Genomic DNA, 25549 nt, shown 5'->3' with positions numbered 1-25549 from the left:
CACGCTTCCGCAAAGTGTCTCCAAAGTGGTTCGAACCCGGTCGAGCTCTCAGGCACAGCAAGCTGGAGGAGAGCTGAGAGAGCAGAAAAAGAAAACCCGAAAACAAATTAAATTGATCTAGTTTCTTTATGGCCAAGAAAGCTTCTGTGTGTTTGCAACGTGCAAGCTTTCCGAGTCCCTGGAGTCGGCGGTAGAGACAACGACCGATGACAACGACGACGATGAAATATGTGGCCATAGATACGCAAACCGGGGACTACTTTCGGCCAGGCAAAAGACGGCTACCTGGGGCAGATGGCCCCAGTGCCTTGTGTCCCTTATGGGAGGGAGATGCTGCTAATGCATCGGCAGCAACCATGATGAATTAGTTTTGATTAGGCCCAGATGCAGTCTTCCTCAATGTCCCAAGTTGACCAAGGGTATTGCCCCGGCACTCGCCAACTTTCGCTGATCTGACCATAATATATCAGGGCTTTTCAATTAGTCAAATGTCGCAGACAGTGCGATATGGTGGGGTTTATTAATAGCCCTAGGCTACTGACCACTACTGAGGGTCTGTAACCTCAAGTTGGCATATCTTTGAACCGGCACTCCCTATGATCAAGAAGTCTGGGAATTCTCCTTGTTAGAAACTATACTAAGCTGTTCTGTATCTTAGTTTAAGTTAAAGTTATGTTAAAAGTGATTCAAAAACTCCAGAAAAATAAGGTTTTCTTCTACATTTCCTTACCTAATGTCTTTGCCAAGGAATCCAAATACTGCGTCTGCTGTGGCAAGTTAAACAACATTCGTCTGGAACGGATCACTGTGTCACAGGAGCTCGTGTCCATGGAGAACGTGTGTTGCATGCCGCATGCAAAGTTTGAACTTGGCTTAACTGCTGGCAATTCTATTTATTTACGAAATAAATCACTAACGGCAACTCATTAGCAGTTAAGCAAAGATATTAAGCTGAGGCGGTATGGAGATTGCCTGCATGACATTCTTCCTCCGGTCCTTTATTTGTGGTCTAAAGTCCGGTTTTGTGATATGTGCTGTTGTTGATCCAGTAACTGAGTGACTGTTCAGCGACACCTCGCTGGGTGATAGCTGGTCCAATTCCACTTCCACTACCACTGACACCTCAACCTCCACCTCCACCGGCAATCGCATGACTCTCACAATATTGTCGTCTTCTTTTCAGCCGGTATCTTGGCCAGCTAGAGATAAGCCATATTGGTGTCCATATATTGAAGCTACCGAATGGCTAAGATGAAATGTGGCAGCTTATCAAATCGAAATCAATTTGGTTGCATATCTGGGATGCCATCTAAACACCTAAACATGTCAAATAGGCGCACTTAAGACGACAACTACACATGTGCCTCCCCAGACTGCCGACAGTTCATCACCTGACTCAGCTTGGAGGATTCTCCAGGGGTTTGGGAATGGGGATCGGGATTGGGTTCGGCATTGGGATTATATACTGCTCTCTGGCCGGTTGGCCAGATTCCGAATAATTTTGTTTGCGCCTGTCATAAGCTGAACTGGGAACGGGTAACAACTGGCCATTGGTAGCCACAGCTCGCGGCTCAAATTGTACCGCAAGCACACAAATCACAAGGCGAACCTCTCCTAGCTCCAGCTCCAGTTCGAGCTCCTCCATCCCATCTCATCTCATCTCCTCCTCCTGCTCATGATGATGCTGCTGCTGCTCTCGTTCGATGATGATTGCTGCGCAGACAAGAATTTCTAGTTTCGGTCAAGGCAGAACCTTAACCGTGGCAGTGGAGAGGCCGAAAGACTTGGTAGCCGCAGCCGTGAAAGCATTTTGCATTTCTTTACTCTATTCAAAAAGAGGGGCTTTTAAATATATTGATAAAGATGAGGAGAAACCCAGGAAAATGTTTGGATCTGAACTTTAACTGGGGAAGAAACATTTTAAATCTATAATTTACTTATGATAAATACTAATGCTCTCAGTCGTTATTATTAGATATTATTTAAGAAACTATTTTCTTTGGGTTTAATTTAAATACCAGAAATAAAATGAAGTTAAAGAAAAATGTAGTTCAAACTATTAAATAAATAATAAATACATATTTAGTGGCTAAAGAACAAGTTGTTAATTAATTTATGATTAAGCATTATAATAATCATATTTGCAAAAGCTTAAATTGCTTTCTAAAATCAAACCTGAATAAATTCAAATCTTTAAAAGTGTTGAAGCAAAAACAATGCTTGTTAACTTAATTAACAAATCAAACTTGTTGTTATTTGATACTCTTGCTTAAACTTCTTCTACAATACCAAAATATAAATGGCTTAAAATTCTAAATTTCTTAGCTTGCTAATTAATAAATTTTAAAAAATTTATTTCCTGAATCAATATGGCATAGAAGAGAAATAGGCTTAAAAATATCAAAGTTGTAAATATTATACTATCTTATTTCTTTTAATTTATTGTGTATATTTTAAAAAGTTAATTTAAGCCTTTACTAATACTTAAGTATTCTGCAGATTTCTGTTTTGACTCTTCAAAAAGAACTCAATAAGGCATAAAACAATAGCTTTAATAATCTATAGATCTCCATGGGCTTCAGATTTTCTTTAATTTTGTAAGAGTATTTAGTATTTCCCAAGATTTACCATTATTTTTCCTTTCCTTTTTGCATTTTTACGATAGAATTGCGCTCATAACTTTTGCCAAGTCCCCGGACATTGGCTGCTCGTCTTTTGGTGAGCAGGGAAACTGAAGAATTTTAGGCCCGACATGCGCCTGTCGCTGCTGGCAGCCCAGTTGGCCAACAGGTGAGCGGTGGAGAAGCCAGGTGAGGGACAGGGGTATAGGGGGACAGGGACACAGAGAGACCTGAGACAGAACCTGGAGCTGATGGAGAGCGTTTCTTTCTGGTCAGTCGACTTTCCTGGTGATGCTGCTGGCACTAGCTTTAGCTGGTGGCTGCAATCGCTTTGGAGTTTGGAACATTTCATTAGTTTTGAGTGCTGGCATATATCGTCCGTGTCGTCGGATGCCGCTCCGCTTTGGCTATTATTTTCAATTTTATTGCGCTTTTTATTGGGGCTGCATTTCGCTATATATGGCCACGATATGGCTTATTGAAACGAATGCCTAACTAATTTATATGACCACAACCGAAGCCAATTCGCAGGGAGTCCAAGTTGGAGTAGAAAAAAACACAATTCTTTAGTTCAATTTTAAATTTTGTTTTTAATTTGTTCAAAAAGTGTTATCGCCAAATTTGCCAAATTTGCATCTCTTTTTTTTCTGTTTTGATTTATCTGTATAATATATACATAATTTGAATATTATTAATTTACTCTGACATAAAATATCAACTTAGAGTTAGGGATATATATATGTTAGTTAGTTTTAAATTTATAGCAAACAACTGATATAGTTGGGAGGGCCGAAAGCTCCCCTCTTTGGATGATAGAACCGATTCGACAGACTTAGCGATCTAAACACAAAGACAGTCTTTGAAATTAGAGTTAAAGAATTGAGAGCCTCTTAATACATATATCTTAGGAGGTTATTCGAGTGGATAATGTGCACACAAGAAACATTAAGAAACACTTATTTTCCTACGTATGTATGTATTCAACGCACAAACAAATTATATTTGAACGGCAATGCGACATCTACAAAAAATACTTTTGCAAGCTTTTGCACCATTTGAGCATTGAATGTATGGGCCTTAGGTATCATTTTTGCTTAGCTACGAATAATTGTTGTCTAGCTAAGAATGCATCAATAAAATACATTTATTCAAGTGAACTTTACACTCATATAATTCCATATATGTATATATGGAAGAAAAACTGTCCATAAGCATAACTCGAGTTATAAACACATTTATGTACACCTACGGATATATTCTGCTTAGGCTTCTCCCCTGTTATTTTGTCGACTGAATAATAATATTATTAATAATTTGTAACACTGAAGCATGCATCAAACGAACAATACGAATCACAACGTTTAAAATTTAAAAATCCCTTTTCTTTAAATATATAATTACTCTGTCTGCAAATTTTTATAAGCTTCATTATTTTCTTGATGGCACATAATTTTCACACATTCACTTGTCGTTTCTGGATACCTTGTGACTTAATCTCTGGACATAATGCCAAACTCTAAATACAAATATATAGATTGGGGTTTTTCCTATTATACCCCTAAGAAGTGTGCTGTGTTTTTCTCGTTTTCAATTGTTGGCACTGCCCATTACCTTATCAACTATTTATGGGATTTTACCATAATCCCTCCTAGTCCTAAATTTTTGTCCGATTTAGCAGCTATGCAAAATATATTTTCACCATTATTTTGCTATTTAAAATAGATTCGAATTTAAAACATCCTCAAACCATTCGTTACTTTCGAATTTTCAGCTGTCGTTGCTTTCTACATAAATTTGTTGTATACTTCATCAAATATATTTGTCAAGTGGCACAAGAGTTGCGGTTAGTTAGGTTTTTTTTTGTGTTTTCCGTGTTTCTGTCAACACTTTCTACTTCGTTTCAAGTTCGTTAGGCTATAATTTGTGAGGCGCCAGACTCATTCAGAATAAGCTGAACATCAAAATCAAAATCATGACCTTATATTCCTATTTATTCTTATTTGTATATAGGGTGTAGTGGTGATTCATAGCCATACGAAAATGTATACAGCCATGTATAAAATTCGTGTGAAGGATTCGTAAAAGGTTTGAAAGCTTTTCTTGCACTGTAAGTTTATGGTTCTATTGTCTAACACTTACGAAACGCACTGTACTCTCTATAGGAGCCTTTTTATTGCCAAAGGCTGCAAGCCGAAACCATTCCTTTATCTCAAAACGACTTATTTAACAAATAATAATAGAAATAATAATAAATAATAAGCAGTAAAGTATGTTTTTTGAAAAATTGTTATATATTTCGAGAAGTAAAATAAACTAATAATATAAAAATATAATAATTAAACTTAAAATTCTAGAAACTAAGAAGAAATCAATTTCTACAGTAGACTGAACATACATATTTTAAATATCATATATAATAAAGATAAAATTAAATTTTTCATTTGCCATATTGATTTCGAATCAGTTAAGGAAGTACAAGGGGCATTTTTCAAATTTAAGTGTCTGTTTTTCTTTTTTGTTAAACAAGTTCGCTTCTCTCTTCATTCAATATAATATTTAGCACACGAAATTCCATTATTCGATTTAAAAGTAATTTTTGTTTTAAACTTATGCAATTTATAATGCTTAGAGGAAAAAATGATATGCTAAGATTTTTGTGTGTGTTCAATTACGTTTCTGAATGTTAAAACCTAAAGCTAAACCTTTAAGATAATAAGTTAATAATTATAATGTATATATAATTATTTTAAAATGCAATAAATTAGTGTTTGTATGTGTTTGTTTGCTTGTGTGTGGTGGTGTGTGTGTTAGCATTTTTAAAAAATGAACATTAGCTAGGCAAAGGCGAAAGTATTATAATTTTTTAAATTATTTCTGGTTATTCATGTAGTTATGTAAAGAAATTAAAATTAATAATTATTACACATGAGATCACATTATTAGAGACATAAGTTAAATATTTTCCCATTTCAATTATATATCAAATATTATTAGTAATCATCATCAATTTACTTTAGTTAGGCTTTGTATGGTTAGTAACTTTGTTTTGCTTTGCTTGATTCTTATCCTGGCCATTACTGGATGTGTGATATATATATTATCTAGGCTAACTGTAGCATATTGTAACCTCATTACGATTTAATGTCTTGCATAGATTTTGCTGGTAGCACAACCCCGGTATTACGACTACAACTCAGTATACATTAATGATTATTCAGCATCAGCGATTGATCCCCATGGCTCTCCCTTCCCTCAGTTCCCACTTCAGTTCTCTGAGGAGCCGTCGTCCATGTAGAAGAAGGGCTGACTGGAGTCCTGGCCGACCCACACGTAATTGAACTGCACGGGACTGGTGAGCGGCGATAGGGTTCCATAGTCGGAGGTCAGCTCGAAGGGAAGGGCGTTCTCGTCGAGATCCAAAGCCAAGGCCAGGTTCACCTTGGGCGGATGAATCCTGGCCTTGCCAACGCCGGATGCTGAGTTCTCTAGTCTCTACATGCTCGCACTCGAGGTGACTATGGCCAGGTCGGCGGCCTGCAGGAGGTGATGATGGGGATGCTGATACTGTGGATGCTGCTGTAGGCTCAGATGATGTTGCTCCTGCTGCAGTTGCTGTTGTTGCTGCTGTTGCTGCTGCTGTTGTTGCTGCTGTTGTTGCTGCTGCTGCTGCTGCTGCTCGCCTCGCACCTTCTCTTTCTTGATGCGCTGCTTCAGATGCACCTTGGCGTGCCGCTTCTTCTCATCAGAGCGAGCAAACTTCCGGCCGCAGATGTCGCAACTGAAGGGCTTCTCCCCGGTGTGGGTGCGAATGTGGGTGGTCAGGTGGTCGCTCCTGCTGAAGCTGCGCATGCAGATGCGGCACTGGAAAGGCTTCTGGCCCGTGTGGATACGTATGTGGCGGGTGAGCTCGTCGGAGCGGGAGAACCGGCGATCGCAGTTCTCCACTGGACAGGCGTAGGGTCGCTCGTGCACTGGCGTCTTGCTGGGGCGGTTGGGGTACTTGCGTGGCTTCACTGGCACCAGTTTCAAGGGCACGCTGCTCTGCTGGTAGACCTGCGATAGGATTTCATGTCCCTTGCTAGTCGACGGACTGTATTCGGCCAATTGCACGGCTGCAGCAGCTGCTGCGGCTGCGGCAGCGGCTGCCGATGAGCTGCCTCCCGATCCGGCCGAATAACCTGTGCCATTGGAGCCGGGTTGCATGTCCGGGTAGCTCTCCTGCTTGGGTATTAGCACTCCCAGGGCTGCATTGCTGGAACTCGCCGATGAAGTGGGTCCCGGGAGCACCAAGGTCTGCTGCTGCTGTTGTTGTTGGGCCTGCTGTTGCTGCTGCACCTGTTGCTGCTGCTGAGCGTAGTCCGCCGGAGAGTCCAGCCATTGGTATTTGGGCTGCGAACGCACATACTGCTGCTGGTGTTGCTGCAACTGTTCGTGGCTGCTGTGCAGTTGGCCCAGTCCCTCGAATCCGGAGGCACCGGCATAGGTTGGTGGCGGTTGCTTGAGTAACAGAGGAGTGCAGTCCATGGTCAGACCTAGGAGTTCAGCGTGTTGGGCCGCCGCCGCTGCTGCCGCTCGTCCGTCGTCATATGGCGAGGGGGCGGCACCCGCAGATTGCTGTTGCTGCTGCTGTTGTTGCTGCTGTTGTTGCTGCTGCTGCTGTTGCTGCTGCTGTTGTTGCATGGTGGCATAGTGAGCGGGCAAACTGAAGAGGGGCGGCTGGAACATGGTCTTGTCCGGACTGGGCAGACCCCAGCTGTTGCCCAAACTGTTCGAGGGCGGCGACATGGGACCGGGCAAGACACCCAATTGCGGGGAGGGAAGTTGCTGTTGTTGCTGCTGCTGCTGGGCAGCTGCTGCGGCTGCTGCTGCTGCGTTCATGGCGTTGCCTGTGGTGGTGAAAATGCCACGATATGAGATTTTGCTAGCCTGTTGGTGTTGGATGGCATGTTGTTGGTAGTGTAGTTGGTGTTGTTGATGCTGCAGCTGCTGTTGTTGGTGAAGCGGCTGTTGTTGGTGTGGGTCCTGTTGTTGTTGTTGTTGTAATTGTTGTTGTTGATGTTGTAGTTGACTGTGACTGTGATGGTGGTGATGATGATGATGATGGTGGTGATGTGGCAATTGTTGCTGTTGTTGGTGTAATATTTGGTGTTGTTGTTGTTGGTATTGATGCTGGTGTTGCGGGGAGCTCATGTGGGGCTGTTGTTGTTGTTGCTGCTGATGACTGTTGTGGTGGCAATTCGTATTGCTGTTGTTGCTGCTGTGATGCAGCTGTTGTTGTTGGTGTGATTGTGTGCTGTTGTTGTTGTTTCCGGGTGAGCCAACGCCCTCTGTGTTGTTGTGGCTTTCACTTGTTGTCTGTTTGGTTGTTGTTGTATTTGTTGATGATGATGTTGTGTTGTTGTTGTGTTGTGGGTACATATTACAACTATTATTACTTGATTCTTCCTTGACAATGGTCAAAGCTGGCGGTGTACTACGCTCCTCTTTCAATGGACTGCAATGTGACAACACCGGACTGGCGACGGATACCACTTGGGGTTCCAGCGACAGGTCCTCGGATTCAATAGATCCTGAAAAATATAAGAAAGAACATTTCTTTCATTAATTTTGGTGTTTTGGTGAGGTATTTACCCTAATAGTTTAATCTTAATATTATGGGTTATATAGAATAGTATTTCTTTGCCGTTGGATTCTGAAGATCTGCTTACTTCTCCTGCTACTGCTCCTCCTGCTCCTGCCATTGCGGCTGGCTGCGATATCAATCACAGTTCGCTTGAACGGCATTGGCATTGGGCCACTGCAGCTGGGCTTTCTGGGCGCTTTGATTTCGCGGAAATCGAACGACACGGGAGGTCGTATCATCGCTCATCGCTCATCGTGCCCAACGGGAAGCGGAGAAGTCCAGAAGTGCAGAAGCCAGTGGCAGCAGTTGGGGGGCCGACAGGCAAAAGTGTCGGCGAGAAGACTAATTACGGAGGCAATCGGAATCTCTTGGAGCTCTGCTCTTTTTCCCCCCTTTATTTTTTTTAGCTGCTCACGATTGCCGTCGCCGTCGCCGTCATTAATGCCGCTTGGACTTGAGCTTTAGCCTGGATATTGATTGAGTTGCAGTGCGCCTAATGTGCTGCGACATCAATCTGGTTCCAGCTGAGGGCAAGCGTGCATGAATTCACAGAAATTTTCGCGATAGCAACTCTATTGTTCTGGACCCCTTGCCACCATGCAATTATGTATGTAGTTGCAAGCCCCATTAATGCTGTCAGGGCAAATTATGTATGTTCCCCAAAAAAGCAACAATCTGAACAACAAATAGGAAAGAGGACAACAAATTATGTTTAATTTGTGACAGGCCGGACGGGCCAAAAGGAGACGCATTCTAGTCTGGCCAATATGGAGCCTTTGTCTACACTCTCGCCTCTTTTTAGCCCGGACTTTGAGTGAGACATGGCCGAGAGAGCTTGCCAAGTTTGGCGATTAAAAGCCGCTCCATCATTGTCATGCAAATTGTTTTAATGGATTTTCATTTGAAAATTGCCCATGTCCATGATTTCTGTGCTTTTTCCTCTTTGCATTTTGGCCAGACGACAATCTGCGTGGGTTGTGGCCAGAATTTATGAGTGACATTTCTTTGGCTTCTGACTAGAACTTTATATCCAAAGCATATTTTAGACGCACCATGAATCTTGGCCATCTCTTAAGTATCTGCTCTTTATGCATTTCCAATGGATCTCCGAGCTATCATTCCTTTGGGGCAACGGGAGGAGAGAGAAAGGGAGCAATTAAACTCAATTGTTTTTGATAGCAGCAGCAGCAGAAAATCTAGTATACTTTATTTGCTTTGCCTTAATTCAATTAGAAATGCAGCTCCGTTCCATATGTCTACAGATATATGCCCGGTTGTATGTGTACTACTCTTGCTATATCCACAAGTCCGATATTGCTCTCGGGGTATCCGCGTATCTTGGGGCAGAGTGAGAAAATTGCGCTCGAAACATTGACACTGAACGGAAATGTTTAATACATGCGCCGTTTGCTGTTGCTATTCTAGCTTCTAGATTAATTAAGCGTCGTTTGTTGCTTTTTTATTTATTATTTTTATTATGCAGTCTTGTGTCTTGGAAATATGAGAACACGCTGCCCGTCCGGCGTGAGTATTGCAAAATTCAATTTTATTTGACATTAATGAAAAGTGAGCGCAAACGTAAGATAAATAAATAAAAAAAATGAAAAAAATGCCACAAAATTTGCGACATAAATTTCATAAAGTCTATACCGTGATATAGCCATTGGGATGTCAGCATTTTATTAATTTATATTTATGTGGCCGAGGCAAAGAAACTTTTGCTGCGACTGGAGACCTCTTAAAATGCCCCATAACTTAATAATAACAACGAAATTATTAAGACACGAGAGATCGTCGAGGAAAAAGAAATCAAAAATGAAAACCAAAAGGCCACAAATCAGAAGACGTGCAAATAAAAAATCAACAAGAAAATGAAAAAAAAACGTACCTCACAAAATTGGTACTTCAACGTTTTTTCGAATGTTTATTTTTGATTTTGAACTTGTTGTTATTCAGGGCAAGCCCAGGAGAAAAGGTTGAGGCTGAAGTCTGCATGTACATACAGCCAAAAGACAAAAGCCAAGATATGTTCGAGTGGCACGGAGAAGTAAGTCAAGATATGGCCAGCCGCCTAGCACAGCGACAATTTCCTTTGGACTTCACTGAGGCTGATTTATGTTGAGACTTAAGACTGACAACGGATTAGTTGCAGACTCCAGGCGGACCACTGCAAACTGTGCGACTGCAGTGCCACTGCGGCATGTGGCAGCTGCAAGCTGCATCCATTAGCAGCAGATAAAGGAAAACTCACGGTACGTTCCGAGTTTCAACCAAAAGCAAAACTCTATAAATGCTTTTTTGAGGCTTTTGTCTACACGATTTATGTTCTGTATTATAATGTGAAAATATCAAGCCAAAGTAAAAGTATAGATTTGCGAATATTTTAAGTGATTTTTGGTAGGATTTTTGGGGGAATGTAGTATTAAAAGTATCTCGAAAGTCTTTCTTAGTAAAAATTTTAAGTGTAACATAAAAAAAGTGTCATAGAAAAGTATGTGATATCAGAGGGATTGGTTTTATTACAAATCCTGTCCTAGTTATATTTTAAATCCTTCTAGTATCCTTTTAATTCCTCCCTTATTTAAGTCCTTTCTTTCTCACTTATTTGTATGGATCAAAAGTTTTCTAATTTATATCAAAGATCATTTATAACTTATAGCTTTTAAGGCTCTCTAAAATATATTTTAATTTTTCTGTCTAAGACTTGTACTCACCAGTAATGGGTGGCGGTTCCACCACTGTTGTGGGACCAAAGAACGAGGGTATATCACTGGACGTGGTCACCGGCGTATTGAGATCGCCCGGCAGCGCCTCGATCATCTGCTTGTGGGCCTCCACCTGCTCCACAACCGAGGCCGTGGTGGGACTATGTTGGCCACTTGTGTTCAAAAGGCTAAGATGCGAGGCTGAGCTGCGTCCACTGCTGGCGGTGGCACTTGGTTGCACCGCCACGTGTCCCGGACTGCCGCCCTGTGTGGGCGTGGCTGTCTGATTGCGGGCACGCAGCACCGAATTATTCGCAGCAGCAACAGCGGCTGATGCGGCTGCTGCAGCAGCAGCTGCTGCTGAGGCGCTGGTGTAATGCAACAGCGATGAGGAAGTGGACGAGGAGGAGCCGGATGTGGAGTTGAGGGAACCACCGCTGTGGCTAGGGCCGGCTCCACTGGGATTGCCACCGAATTGGGCGGGACTCAGATAGGTGGCCGCCGCCGATGACGGACTGCCGCTGCTCTGGGCCGCCGTACTGGTCTTAAACAGACAGGTGTCGAAGCTCAGGACATTGAAGTGAGCGGCCGCGGCCGTCTCGGTGAGCAGGAATGCGTGATGCGTGGGCGCCACCAGGGTTTCAAGCCCTTCCATGATCATGGCCGCTGATGGAGTTCCAGGGGCTACGCCGCCTATAAAAGAGGGAGAAAAGATAAATATTACTAAGGATTTGCTTTAAATTTTTGATATATTATTTAGATCTTAGAGTTACTATACTGGAAAAATCGCAAAACTGAAGCTCAATCCAAGCTCGACTCTTTCTCAATTGATTTGCCATGACAGCTGTTCGATTGCATAACCAGTCACCGGAGTGAGTGAGTAAGTCGGGTCATCAAGTGGGGAAATTACTTAACAATTTAATTTCTGCCATCGACTGTCGCAGACACTTTCGCCTCCTGCGCCCACGGTCGCCAGCAATTAAATTAAGATCGATTAAGCACTTAGCTTGGAGCCCTGAGAAGTAGAACAGCCGGCTTTCCCATGGATGATCACTCCGGCTGAAGAGTGACCCAGGTTTTGGGCGGGAAGTGGGTCAATCAGCCTGTGGTGACCTTACGCAATGCGTTGCCATTGCAAAACTTATGCAAGTCTCTCTCAATTAGAGCCGCAAATTTTTCTAAACAAATGCCACATAAACTTGGCTTATTATTTATTTTGTAGTTTCGTTGTTCGCTTGTTTATCACAGATAAACTAACCGAAATTGCGATTGCCATCTGCAACGAGTTGCGGCACTGGGTTTGGGTCCTCCGTCTCCCCCGTCACTCTCTTAAATCCGTTGCCCGGTGTGGCGTCATCCAACCTCTCGAGTATGTTGTTTTATTTTCTTATTTTTTTTGTATTTTTTTTTTCGGTTGGCGAAGACTTGACCGCGTTGATTTGCATTACAAGTGCACTTGTGTTGACAGGCAGCTATGCGCCAAAATAACTACCGTGCCACGGCGTATCCGACAGATACAGCCAGCGATGAGAAGACCCGGGACAGGGCACAAAAAGCATCCCGCTTTTGGCACTTTTGCTTTTTTATTTACATTTGATTTCACGCATAATTTCCATGGCGAAGTGCACTCGAGATGGGCAGCGAGTGAAATTACATTCAAAGCTGTAGGCCACAGATTCAGATACATGGCTCGTAGATACGGATACAGATACAGATACAGTTACAGCTACAGCTACAGCTACAGCTACAGCTACAGATACAGATACACTGTGTGTTGAGGCAGCGCGTGCTGGGCTTGTGTGTGCCTTTTGTGTTTTTGTTCATTCATAAAATTATGCGCTCGAGTCAATAATTTTTACAGTCGATCAAAGATTTGTATCTCTTTCGCTGTTGTTTCCCCCTGAATGCGCGACTTGCCACATGAATCATCCGCGGGCGGCCGAAATACAAATCCAATACTTTTCGATCAGAGTCCGGACCTCTCAAAAGTCTCATAAAACTGGTTGGAGAGCATCGCATCGAATCTCCACTTCCACTTCCATCTCTTTGGACTTCTTGGTCTTGGCCCGGTCTTTGTCTTCCCCCCTGGTTCTTAATAACTTGGCTAACAATTGACACTCCCTTAAATAAAAAAAAAAGAAAAACCAACAACAACAACGAGCTATAGATGCTGTGGCTGTGTGTTATCTACAGTGGCAACTGGCTAAGACGATTACAGCCAAAAACTTGATGGCGGCTTTAAGCTACCAAGAAAATCAAGCTGGGAATTTCCCGGCGTTCACCTTAGGCCATGGCCACTGTCCCACCAACTCGCTGTCTTTCTGTCTGTCTGCCTGCGTTTATGTATATTGTAAATCTTGTCTACGGCCCGGATCCCCTGACTTCTTTCACTCTGCATATTTTTGCATAGCATTTTTCTTGATTTTGTTTTTAGTGTACTAGTAGGACAGACAGCACACACACGTCAAGATCTCCGTGCTGCCATGAATGAATATTGGCAGTGGTGGTGCGAGCCAGAGGGAGATGGATATCCGAGAGATACATTTAACGGCTCGATGAGGAAGAGGCAAGGTAGAGGAACGCCAAGCATGAAAAAATTGTTATGTTGATATTATTTTAATTAAGTTTTGCGCGAACCGGTTGCCGTTGCCATTTCCATAGCGACTCTATGGGTTCTACTCCTTCTTATTTCCAGTCAGAGAGTGTTAACAATTCGATAGATGGGCGCCAATTTGTTTGCTTTGGCAAATGAAGAGCGGGTTGGCGGGGTCTCCGTCTTGACCCAGACCCCAGAGTTTTAGCCATAAATGTTTTCATTGGCATCAGCAGCAGCGGCAGCAGCAGCGGCACTGAAGACCTCATTGAGGATTAAATGTTGAGACGCGTGAAGCGACCTTTGGCTACTTAACGGCTCCAAAAATAAACTACAAGTTTGTTGTCTTGGGATCTTTGGCTTGTGCAATGCTATCCGGGGTACTCTCATATATCCAACAGATTTGCATTCCCAACCTTCACGGGCGGCAAATAGAAAACAAATATATATAAATAAAATCCCAGCAAGTCACTTATAATACCAATAATACCTCTTTGCTTTTTTGCTATTTAATATGAAAAGAAATTGGAGAAACGTTTAAAGGAGAAGGGTAAGCGATCATTAGTCAGAGGTGTGTGTGTATCTTTGAGGAGTAAAAGTATCTTGCAGATACATAGATAGAAGACATGCAAGTTGCATGCGACACGGAGCCAAAAAACGAAACGATGATGGAATGGCCGGGCGGCAACGAAGTCCATCATTCACACAGCGGGAGCAGAGCCATCCTCATCCCGCGCCTCACTGGGCCATCATGCGGTGTCCAACAAGTTAACATGGACAACACCAACAAACACCAACAACACCAACAACAACAACAACAACACTGGCATCAGCATGAAAATGTATCTTTTGCCGCCGTCTTTTGCATGCGTAACACTTTGTCACACTTTTCATGCCAACAGCTCTGGTTGTTTTCCCCTCATGAGAACAATTAATGAAAATAAACAGCCGCGGGCCAGACAACAACAACATTTACACACAAACACACACACACACTCAGTCACCGAATATGTATATTTTTATAAAGACTTTTTTGTTCGAAATCATTTTAGTGGGCACTTAAATGAAAATTTTCTTGTTTGACTTGGCAGCAAAAAAAGGCACAACTCCCGACGGCAGCTTCAAGCTTTTTGGCCACTTAAAGTGTTACACGTTAAACATTTTGGACTAAAATTTACTAGAATATTAAGATATTTGAGGTAACAATAAATCAATACAATATTTATACTTTTAATTTGACAATTAATTTGAGTGTAAGATAAATATTTTATACCGTCTGACAAGCTGCAAAGGAATTCTGTAAGTTATGAATTTATACAGATTAAGTAAAGCTAACTTTCTACCTAATAATTTCCTTAAACTAAATTAAGTTTATTAATCTTTCACAAAGAAACAAATTAAAAGGATTTACATATTTTTCTCTGTGTAAAATAGAGGCTGATGGGAGGGGGACGATGTCAAAGTGCCATTTGGCAAGTGCGGAAAGTGTTAAGTGAACTCTGTGACCCATCAGCAGCTTCACCGCCGTCGGCACCTTTGGTTTCGATCTCTCTTAATTAATTTTCTAAATACCCCACGAAAAGCAACGAAAATTTGACGAAAATGCTTTACAAAAATTGAAAAATGATTTAACATTTGGATTTTCCTTTAACTTGGTCATGGGAGGTTGCATGTAAATCACTTTGCTAATTGCTTTTCCATTTCCATTCCGCGGTGTTTGCATCCAAAATGCATGCTGCCAGTGGGAAATGCATTAGTGCTGGGTGACGGGGGGGCGGGAGGCGTGGAAAAGGCGGGTGGGGAAATGCCGTGGATATGTTAGTTTGGGGAATGCAGACGGACCAAAAATTTGCCATCAAATTGTAAACATTAGATTGCTATTTCAATTGAGCGCCAAGTGTATGACAATAATTTAATTACAAAATTTTGCAAAAATTGCCAGAAGCAGTGGATAAACTTGTACTCAGAGATGCATTAATTCGCGAATACATAGTTGCAGTCGTAAATTTCCGCCGCTTGGCTGTCTGCTCCCAGGTGCTATCTAAATAACGTGCAGAAATTTTTATTATGCGTTAAATGAATTTTTATATCTCTCAACTAAATCGAGGAATATAAACTAAGGCAGGCGCCTGGCTAAGAGTAGGGAAAAATCACGGAACAGGGAAAGGGGGAACTAAATATATAGCTAGATGAGTTTAAGAAACAACAAATGTTTCCTGCTAATAAATTAAATAACAAAGAGCATAAAATCTTTATAAAAATAATAATCAAATATAGCACAATGTTTTCTTTCTAAATATAATTTCAAATATTTATATTGGGCCTCTAGTCTTAAGATTTCGAATTGTTTCTAATATATTTCAAAGAAATTAATTTAAAATAAAAAATCATCTACTATAAAATTTTAACATAAACATTGTACAATTTACTCAAAGAAGTCTAACTAACACTTTAAGAAAGTAAACTTGCTTAAAAACAACCAATCTAAATCACAAACATTCAAATAAGAAGTATATCACACTATATTTTCCTTTAAATTCAGCACACACATAAATCAATAATAATATTTATGCTCTTCTAGCATTCATATAAATTCAAATTTGTTGCCCAATAATTCAACAAGAAATCACACTAAACATTTATCATTTTATTTAATTCTTTTAAATAAAATGATTGAGTAGATGGAACATCTGTCACCAAAAAATAGATTCCTTTATATATTTTCTTCCGAGAGGAAACACCCACCTGGATCGCAATGGCACTTGCAGAAGAATTCAAAGGGATTTTCCTTTGGCCTTTCTCTCCGCCTTGTCGGCTTTTCCCTTAGCTCAGCTCAGTTATGCTATGGAATTTTCACTGTCAATTTTCGCGAAAGTTTTTGGTTCTCACTGCGAGCTAGAAAATCAATAAAGCACTGCTCGTGTAATCATCTTATACGGCGGCTGCAGGGGGCTTTCATTCATGCCCCTTTGTGTGGCAATATCCTTTCACTTTTACTTTAGTTTTAGTTTTGGATTTTCAAGAATTTTCACCAACCGGGCGCTTGTTTTATTTTCTGTTTGAAAACTTTTATTTCATTGGCACTGATGGTCACTGCACAAACGATTTGTTGTTATTTTCTTTTTTTTTTTTGCTTGGGGATTTTCCAAATATATACGAGTATATTCCGCGTCAAATATCTATACAATATTGTGTGTGTCTCTTTTGACTTCTGATATCTGATTATGCTGGCTTAGCTACTACTGCTGCTGCTGGGGGGGCTTCTTTTTAATTTCCAAATTTTCCAACCGTCGCGTTTGCTTGTTCGAACACAACTGAGGCACGAGATGCGCCCTCTTTCGGTTTTTATGAATGAAACTCAACATCGCTGGGCTCCCCGTTCGACTCGCTCACACACACACACACACATATACAGTAAAGAACGGCACGCGCCCCACCGTCGATATCGAAAGAGTGGCGCTCTCTCTCTCTGTCTCTTGGTGGGGAAATCGCTAACTTGCCGACGTCACCGTCTGGCACACACACACAGTGTTACATATCACGTAGCCGGCCGGTTTGCGCCCGGTGTCGATCCAATCGTAGGTCTGGTTGCCTCCCTACACTGCAGCCATTTTCATTGCGCACGCGCACTCCAGCCAATCAACAGTTTGCCAGGCCTTTCAGCTGTGGTGAATTTCGAGTCGCTCGCTCTCTTTGATATCCGCTCTTGACTATCCACTCTCCGCTTTTCGATTTCGACTTTGACTGCTCTCTCGCTCGCTCGCTCGCTAGTGGAGGTAAAAATAATACAACAGGTACCCGGTGCCCCCTGTGTCCCCCCCTTTCGTCTACAACTATACTATATCGATTCGTGTGCCTGTGTGAGAGTTTTAGCGGCTGGCAAATGTTATGATTTCCCGAAATACGTCATTGGTTTGCGCGAAAATTGCGGCCCATTAGCCGGGGCAGAGCCGTGGCAATTTTTCGCATCGACGTAAACACACCGAGATACCAATTGTTTTGCATGAGGCAGCCGCCAGAAATGTACCGAAGACGTTACCGATTTCTAAACAAATGATTCACTTGACCATTTATGGACAGTTTTTCGGGGCCAAGTCTGTGCCATCTCCCCCTGAATGCCCCATTTTCCGGTATATGTATATGCGGCAAAGGTCAGGGTGGAAATTGTTTGGGAAATATTTCGTTGGTGGGCAAAATGTTTTGGCAAGTGTGTCGGTTCCGAGATACTTCAGAGTGTTTCTGATGCCGGCATTTGAGACACTTTTATTGAGTTTTTGTTGAAGAAGAGTTGGGCCTGGCAGAATTTAAGGTCTATGGCGAAGGTCAGTGTGGAGGCCTAATAAGGAAAAGTTGGAATTTTTATTACCTAAACTTATTTTGGAAAATATTTGACTTCATCTAGAATGTTTTTTATACATTTTCAGGGTTTTATATTTGTAGTCGCAAGACTGTAGCGTGAAGAAGTCGTTTCCGACCCTATAAATCATATATATTCTTGACCAGCATCATCAGGGGAATCGATCTAGCCATTTTCCGGCAACACTAAAATTTTTTTTTTGAATTTTTGTTCAAAATTTAATAAGGGGTTACATTGTTAAATTTAACAAAAATCTATAAAATTTTTAATTTTTTACATTTCTTAATCGAGTATGGAGATTTATTAAGATAATAATACCTAACATGATTTTTTGTATGATTTATTTGTCGAACATTTTGTCACATAAAAATACTGACAAATATTGATTCAAAAAATGATAAAATTTTAAGCTTAGTTTTAATCGATTTTCGATTCGATACAATAATTCATTTGCAAACTTAAACCGTATATAAAATTTGGCTTCTCAAAGTTAGTTTCTTTTTTGATAAACTGTCTGCATTTCCGGTTTCATTTAATTATAAAACCATAAGCTTAAGTTCTGCTTATTGACTTTCCTGATATACATAACTATTACAAAACCTTTTCAATTTTCCTTAAGTTAGATTATTTATATATGCATTTCTTACTTTTTATACGTTGTTCAATCTATATACTTTAAAAGCATCTTAAAATGTTAAAAATATAACGCCTGCATGCATTCCCATTTTTATATCTGTTACTTAAACGCATTATTATTTAATTACCACTACCATAATTATTTAATGTTTCATTTCGCTTAAATAAATTGCTGTAAAATTCGCATAAAAGTTTATATATTTCCTTGGTTCCGAGTTTCTCTCCGGTTCGGTTTTCTATCTGTCCATTCGCCGAATTTTGCATTGACAGCCTGGAATGGAATTTTCGGCTCATATGTTTATCATTCGTTCACATTGTAAACGAAACAAGCGTGTTTTTTTTCATGTGCTAAGGACAAGGTTGCAACGTCTGTTGTCTGCTGTGCAACTGGCAGAGGCATTCATTCCGCATTGTTTTTACTGCGAAACATAAACAAAATTGCAGCTAGAAATAGTGCGAAAATCGTATTGAAACGTTGCCAGAAAAGTGCGCAAGTTTCGACTGCATTTTGTGGGATGAGAAAAACAAAAAAAAAAAAAATGTGGTAAGTGTGCGGTCAACCTCTAAGGTCTTGATAATCAGGTGATATTAGTCAGAGTCACGTCCTGGCGCAGACGCCCCTTTTGGGTTGATTTGGAGCACACGCCATGACCTAAAAATAAACACCTGGGGAAGGTGTTTTCCTCTCTTCGTTTTCAGTTTTTCTTTTTTGCCGGCAAAAAGTTCAACGCAACAGACAACAACAGAGTACGTCAGATAATCGTCAGATACACAAGGGATACGGATACGGATACAGATTCAGATACAGATTCAGATACAGATACAGATACAGATTCAGATACAGATACAGATATATATATGGCCACCCCATCCCAAAAATAGAACTTTGCCTCATTTGTGAAAGTTTTTTGCCAAACAAAATAAATACAAATCGCAAATGCTCCCGATTATTTTTAACCTTCACATGATGCTGACCGATCCGAGGGTCAAGGGGGAGGGATAAACCGCGAACCATGACGATGGAAAGGGACAGGTGCACGAGCCAGCCACCTGTAGTGGGCCAACGTACGCCACAGAGAGAGATTTTCATGTAGTAGCAGTAGCGGGGGAAAAATGAAAACTCATTACGCTAAATATAGCGAAATCTATTCACACAGTTTCTAAAATTTTTCACCATCAATTTCTAGTGACGTGTTGTTTCCCCAGAGGGAAAATGAGCGGAAAGTAAAGGCGAGAGGTGCTTTGGCCCAGCCCCTGACAAAACACCCACGAAAATAGTTTGCACAAATCTAAAAATACACATTTGTGGCCATTGTAAATTATTTGCTGCTGCTGCTGCTGCTGCTGACTGCCTGTTTGATTGCCGCTCATCCAAAGATGGACATGGCTGTGATTTTCACAGAGGGGGCGTGTCCCCCCCTTCGGATGGCTAAGATGTCAGGTGATGACTGGAAGCTGGGCTCAATCACTTGAATTGCTGCTGCTGCTGCACCTTTTCCTCAATTTGGTAGCACTGACAGCGCACCCAACACACAGTTTAGTTCTCTAATAAACATGCAAATCACAAAAAAATAAAAGAAATAAATGGTTGAGGCTTTTTTTGTGGCTCTAACAAACTAATTAACGTTATATTTTGGCGCTTAAAGTTGAGAATACAAGATAAAGGCCCAATATAACGTGAGTTAAATCGAAAATAAAATAAATTGGTGGGGTTGTTACCAATCTTAATTTATATCCTATAGCAAAAGTAGCTGTGTGTGAAGTTGCTTTTAGTTTTAAATGTTTGATATATATATATTTTGAAATGTTTCAGGAAAATATTTAATAATATTTAAAAGAGGCATGTGATCTGTTCCTACTCTCTGGTACTTCTTACAATATTTTTGTATTCTTAGAGATTACCTCTGTTGCCTCATCCTTTTTAATGTCCTTTTTGACAATGAAAAGTTTCACAATCGATTGATTAATTAACTTGAAACAAATTGTACTTCAACTTTAAAACACAAGGCATTTGTTTGATTACATTTTATAAATAAAAAAACATCGTTTTTTCTCATTTACTGAAAACTCCAAAAAAATCTAAATTGAACATCAACTTATAGACATTAAAATAACCAATAAACTTTGACAATCTTTTGCACTGCCTTCACCATTATGCCTTACCTATCCAAATACCCGACATTGTATTGATATCTATATCTGTCTATATGCCAATTCTTTGGATGTGTGTGCGAGTTCTGTGTATCGTGTGGGTTTCCTCAGCCGTGTTATCTCATTGAGAACGTGGCTGAGAGTGCGTGGGTCAACTGGGGAGACGCTGCCTCTTGATGAGGCAGAGGCGTTAGATAGTCGCAAAGTCGCGAGTCGCAAGCCAGATGACACATGGCACGCGCCCAGCACAGATACATTCACTTGGCGTGGATCTGTAGTAGAGATACAGATACAGATACAGATACACGACAGGCAAACAAACAGACATTGGCATCAATGCCAACCAAGCCAGGCTTGTCTGTCTGCCTTTTAGCCAAGGTCCGCGATTTGCCGTAAATGGTGAAAAGTTTTGTTAGGGCAACTTTTGAGTTACAGCCGCGCGTAGGTTGTAATTAAAAGCGTATTGACTGGCAAATGCAACTCGTTCGCTCCGTCCATCCCGCTTGCACTCGATGCCTCACGTATGTATCTGTGAGATACACTTGAGCTTCGACCGCTGTTTTCCGTCTTTCTATTCACTTGTTATTGGTGGTTTGGCTTACCCTCGGAACAGAAATTGTTCAGCTGCCAATGGGCGCTTTGTAAGCGTTTTCATTTCAATTTGAAAAGCAAACGCACTTGATTGTCGTCAAAAAGTCGTTTGCCGCTGCGCATTACGCAAGCCAACTTCATTTTGGCTTTTGGCCACAGGTGAGAGCCATAAAGCGTTTGGCCAAGTGGGCGTCGCCATCAGCATTTTGGAGTTGAGGTGTGAATAAATTTATATACATTTTACATAGACTATAATATATATATTTTTTTTTGGTTGGGGATTTATCTCCGGAGCGATCGTTTTGATAGCTCTTAAGTTTCACCGCTTGAAAATTGTCAGGACATAAAACAAAAAATCCAAAGCAATTTTATTTACTGTCCCACCGTCGTTGTGTTATATTCTCTGTAAAATTCATAAATACAATTTTTTTGATTTCTTTTATATTTTATTTCATTTAATTTATGAGCATCATAATATGCTTTATGATCTTGGCATGTTGCCGTAAATTGCTGCAGTCAACAGCGAAAAAGGGGGGAAATATTGTTGTTCAGAGACACAAATTGGAAATTTAAACATTTGGAAAAGCCGAAAAAAAATATTCCATTGGCTGAAATAGAGCAAGAGACATGGAGTGGGCGGAGAACTGGGGGACACGACAGACCTGAGCGGAATCACACAGAAAAATACGGATTTAGCGCCATTTTTCTTCATTTTCCCCCTCAACTTCTCTCTGCGCTGAGAAAGGTCGGCGAAAAATGAGGTGAGAATTAAATTGGATTTCTGTTTATTTTTATTATATATTTTTTTTATTAGTTGTCAGTATTTCAAAACAAGTGCATAAAACTTGGTAAATTAGTAAGATAATTAGTGGAATTAAATATATGGCGGGGATTGTTACTTTTGAATATCTTAACTTGATTAGAGAGTGAGAATTTATGATCCACAAATTTAGCAAATGGTGAATAAAAGTTTAGGAGAAGATTTTATATCAAAATTTTGATTAAAGGTCAATAAATACTTTTTGTATCCAAAAAAGTATAAATCAAACTACCATAACTTTGCAATTTTTTATATAAATTTGTAATATATCATTTTACTGAAAAAGAAAGGAAGAAAACTGTAAATTATATTGAGTAAAATTATTAAAAGCTCATAAATATTTTATCTAGTCTAAGATTTAAAGTTTAACAGGTTGAATATTGAGAAAGCATTTAACAAAAGCAACTGCTTAGTGTTTTTGGAATCGAAATAGTTCTGACTTTAAAGTCTGCGATTTGAACATCATTTATATGATAATCAGCAGTCTTTTCTACTCCGTATAAATTCGATTATAATTAAATGAAAAATAAATATATATTTGTTATACCGTTTACTGATAAAACTTTAAAAAGTAAGAGCAGAAATCGGTACCTAAACTTTCTTAGATTTGATAATTTTATTAACCCAATGATATAAGATTTTTAAAGAGTCCAAAGTGCATTTTCAAGACTGAAATCTTAACATTAATTTTCCGAATTTTAAAGCATATATTTATGAATGATATTGTTAAGACTTTCTCTGGTATATGTCCGATTGTCAGTTTCAATTTTTGGAAAGCGAAAATCCTAAAGTCTGACAATTGCTCGGCCCACTGTCCAAATGCCTTTGTCTAATTGCAAAACTCTATGAGTTTTGGCACGAGCACGAATACACATATATATAAATATTCATAAATAATAAGTCAGAGCAGTCCCAATTAGGAATAAGCTGGTGCTCCATCGAGTTTCGGGTGGTGAAAGTGGGTCAAATAATATGGCATCAGAAATAGATTGCACGAATGTGTTTGATAAGTACTCATGCTCTATTTGTGCCGATCTTCCGTTTGGATCTTTCACCGCACACCAAAAAAAACATGGCAATCATCTAAATATAAAACGCGTGCCTCACTCGAAACTAATTTTAACAGCGCTTGCCCCATGCACATATTTAGACGAATCAAACAAAATAAAAATACAGAAGAAACAAGCCAAAAACCGAAACCAAAACAAATCAAAATTCGTTCGTTCATCTTTTCTTTTTTATTATTATTATTTTTGCCATGGCAAAGACGCAGAAGAGATTGACAGCAGCTAGTGGGGGGGAAAATTGGCTGAAAAGCCCAATCAGCTGGCGGAAAATATATCTTTAGAGAGAAAATGAGAGAGATATTCGTGTGCCGTGGCCAGAAAACAAGACCTAAATTGGCCAAAGTCAGCAGGGGGTCCAGCCGGGACTCTATCTCTCATTTGGCGGATCCGCTGGATACGTCAGTAAACAATTAACTGAGAAAAGATTAAAATGGCAAAATCCCCAATCGATGATCTGAGAGGAGACGCGATGACGCGAAAAGCTCGCCGTGCAAATAGCAAAATAATTACAATATAAATTTTCCACGTCAAGTTCATAAATTCTGTGGCGCTTAATCAGCTTTGCCCGCTTTAGATGCTCACGTAGATCTTCTATTTATTTATAGATCTTGTTATTTTCTTCGCTCGGTCAAGGTAATTTTAGGCACAAACACACACAGTACTTTCCTCCTAATGACGTTCAAATGGTTCTAATGGATGCTGGGCGCTGGGTGAGTACCAAAAATAGCCAACAATGATTGGCGAAAAATAGATTCTATTGCAATTTTCGGACTTTTCCCCTATCTGTGATGGATTGTGTGCCTGCATTTTGTTGGTTCTTGTTGAAAATTCGTTAAATTCCATTTTAATGACTTTATTTATGGGGCGTGCATGGGCAATGCTCTGTATTTTTTTTTTCGCCTTTGGATATTTATGACACTGTGTCGCGGCCACAAAAAGTTAATCCCACTAAATGCCGTTGATAGTTTATATTACGATTTGTTGTTCTGCGAAGAGGGAAAGATATTCATTCGGGTGATTTAATTTTAGAATTGTGACAAATGCGCAACTTTTTACGGCTCCATATGCCGGAGTGATCCACAGTTTTTGGGCTTTTTTATGATTGATTTTCATTGTTTTCCATTTAGCCTAGTGACTTTATAGTGTAGATATTTTTTCTTGGTAAGAGTGATTTGGTTTTGGGATGCTGTCTAGATGCTTTTCTTTTTAGGTCTTGATGATTTTAGATGGAAGATGTTTAAGGAGAATATTGAAAACAATTGTGTATTATCCTTTTTAAATCACTCTTAGACTAAGCCTTAGTATTATTTAAGTCTTAGGTACATATTTATTTATAGTTTATATATTTACATCATTATTTTCACTTGAACTGTTGTAGGAAATATGAAATATCATTCACGGATTGTTTCTCAGCAAACTCGTACTGCAAATTACCAGCATTTACCATTCAAACTTGAAGTTCTCATCACTATACTTCTTTTATATTATATATATTATATATATTATATATATTATATATATTATATATATTATGTTTAATATATATTTTCCTTAGTTTCTGCATTATCATTGTCTGAAAGCACTCTCCTTTCGCATGCCTCTGATGACCCCAAAAAGCATTTTCCGCCCAATTTTCGAATATATTTTTTTGGTGCCTTATCAATACCCATTGAACGTCATAGACTATGGATAACAGATAACCGATAATAGATTACAGATAGGAGATACGATTGCGTATTTGTAACTATATAGAGATAAGTCGGGCAGCGTCACAGGAACCCGCTCTCGAAGAGCATTGTGCGTCAATCAGCATAATATACATGTATATATAGATGTCACACGGCTAAATATAGTCAAGGCAGCGTACATTATAGAGCTAGCGATATCGGAAAATATATATCCGTTTTGATTAAAAGCACAAAGGGGGCCTGGCAACCGGGCAACCGTTCGAGCCAAATGTGAACCAATTTCCAATATTGTCAGCTCTGCTAATGAGCAGATTCTTAGCTAGAAGGAAATACATATCTGTGAGGAAATATCTTTTGGGTTTTTCGTCGGCATCCGTGACACACTTCGCAGTTGCATCATTAATTTTCAGTTCTCATTTCGGCTCCACCATCGCGGCCATATGGAATGGGAGGGAGGTTCCTCGCATCTTGGGCTAATGACACAAAACTATCTGGCTCTGTGACAATGGGCCAAGGCACACGGATGGTCTAGAGGCAAGAACAAATTTTGTCGTGTTTGCGCTGCCAGATTGCCATTAATTTTGTATTTATATAGATATATCTCTCTCTCACATTCCTCTGATATATCTTGTAATTTTTAATGTTCGCAGTGTTGTCGAGTGGAATTTTTGATTCAAACTGAAGTGTGTCACTTCGC

The 25549-nt window shown here is 40.1% G+C and overlaps 1 protein-coding gene across 6 annotated transcripts in view; it reads right to left on the bottom strand.

Moving 5' to 3' along the window:
* Positions 1 to 3186: 3186 nt before the first annotated feature.
* The window catches only part of sr (zinc finger domain-containing protein striped), a 49959-nt gene continuing 27596 nt past the window's right edge, over positions 3187 to 25549 (bottom strand). For 2 of the 6 annotated variants that reach the window (XM_086839286.1, XM_086839287.1), the window contains 3 exons: positions 10959 to 11642; positions 8057 to 8191; positions 3187 to 7507 (listed from right to left, as the gene is read on the bottom strand). In XM_086839286.1, coding sequence (XP_086695412.1) covers positions 6114 to 7507; positions 8057 to 8191; positions 10959 to 11642 — 2213 coding nt within the window. In that variant the 3' untranslated portion in view covers positions 3187 to 6113. Of the gene's footprint in view, positions 8192 to 10958; positions 11643 to 16287; positions 16896 to 25549 lie in introns of those variants that run through there. The other 4 variants (XM_086839285.1, XM_020959784.2, XM_086839289.1 and 1 more) reach the window with 3 other exon arrangements.

This window comes from Drosophila serrata, unplaced genomic scaffold, assembly GCF_035046125.1.
Source record: "Drosophila serrata isolate PLE 108 unplaced genomic scaffold, ASM3504612v1 contig_364, whole genome shotgun sequence".
Classification (NCBI taxonomy): domain Eukaryota; kingdom Metazoa; phylum Arthropoda; class Insecta; order Diptera; family Drosophilidae; genus Drosophila; species Drosophila serrata.
This window is presented reverse-complemented; position numbering and strand designations above follow the sequence as displayed.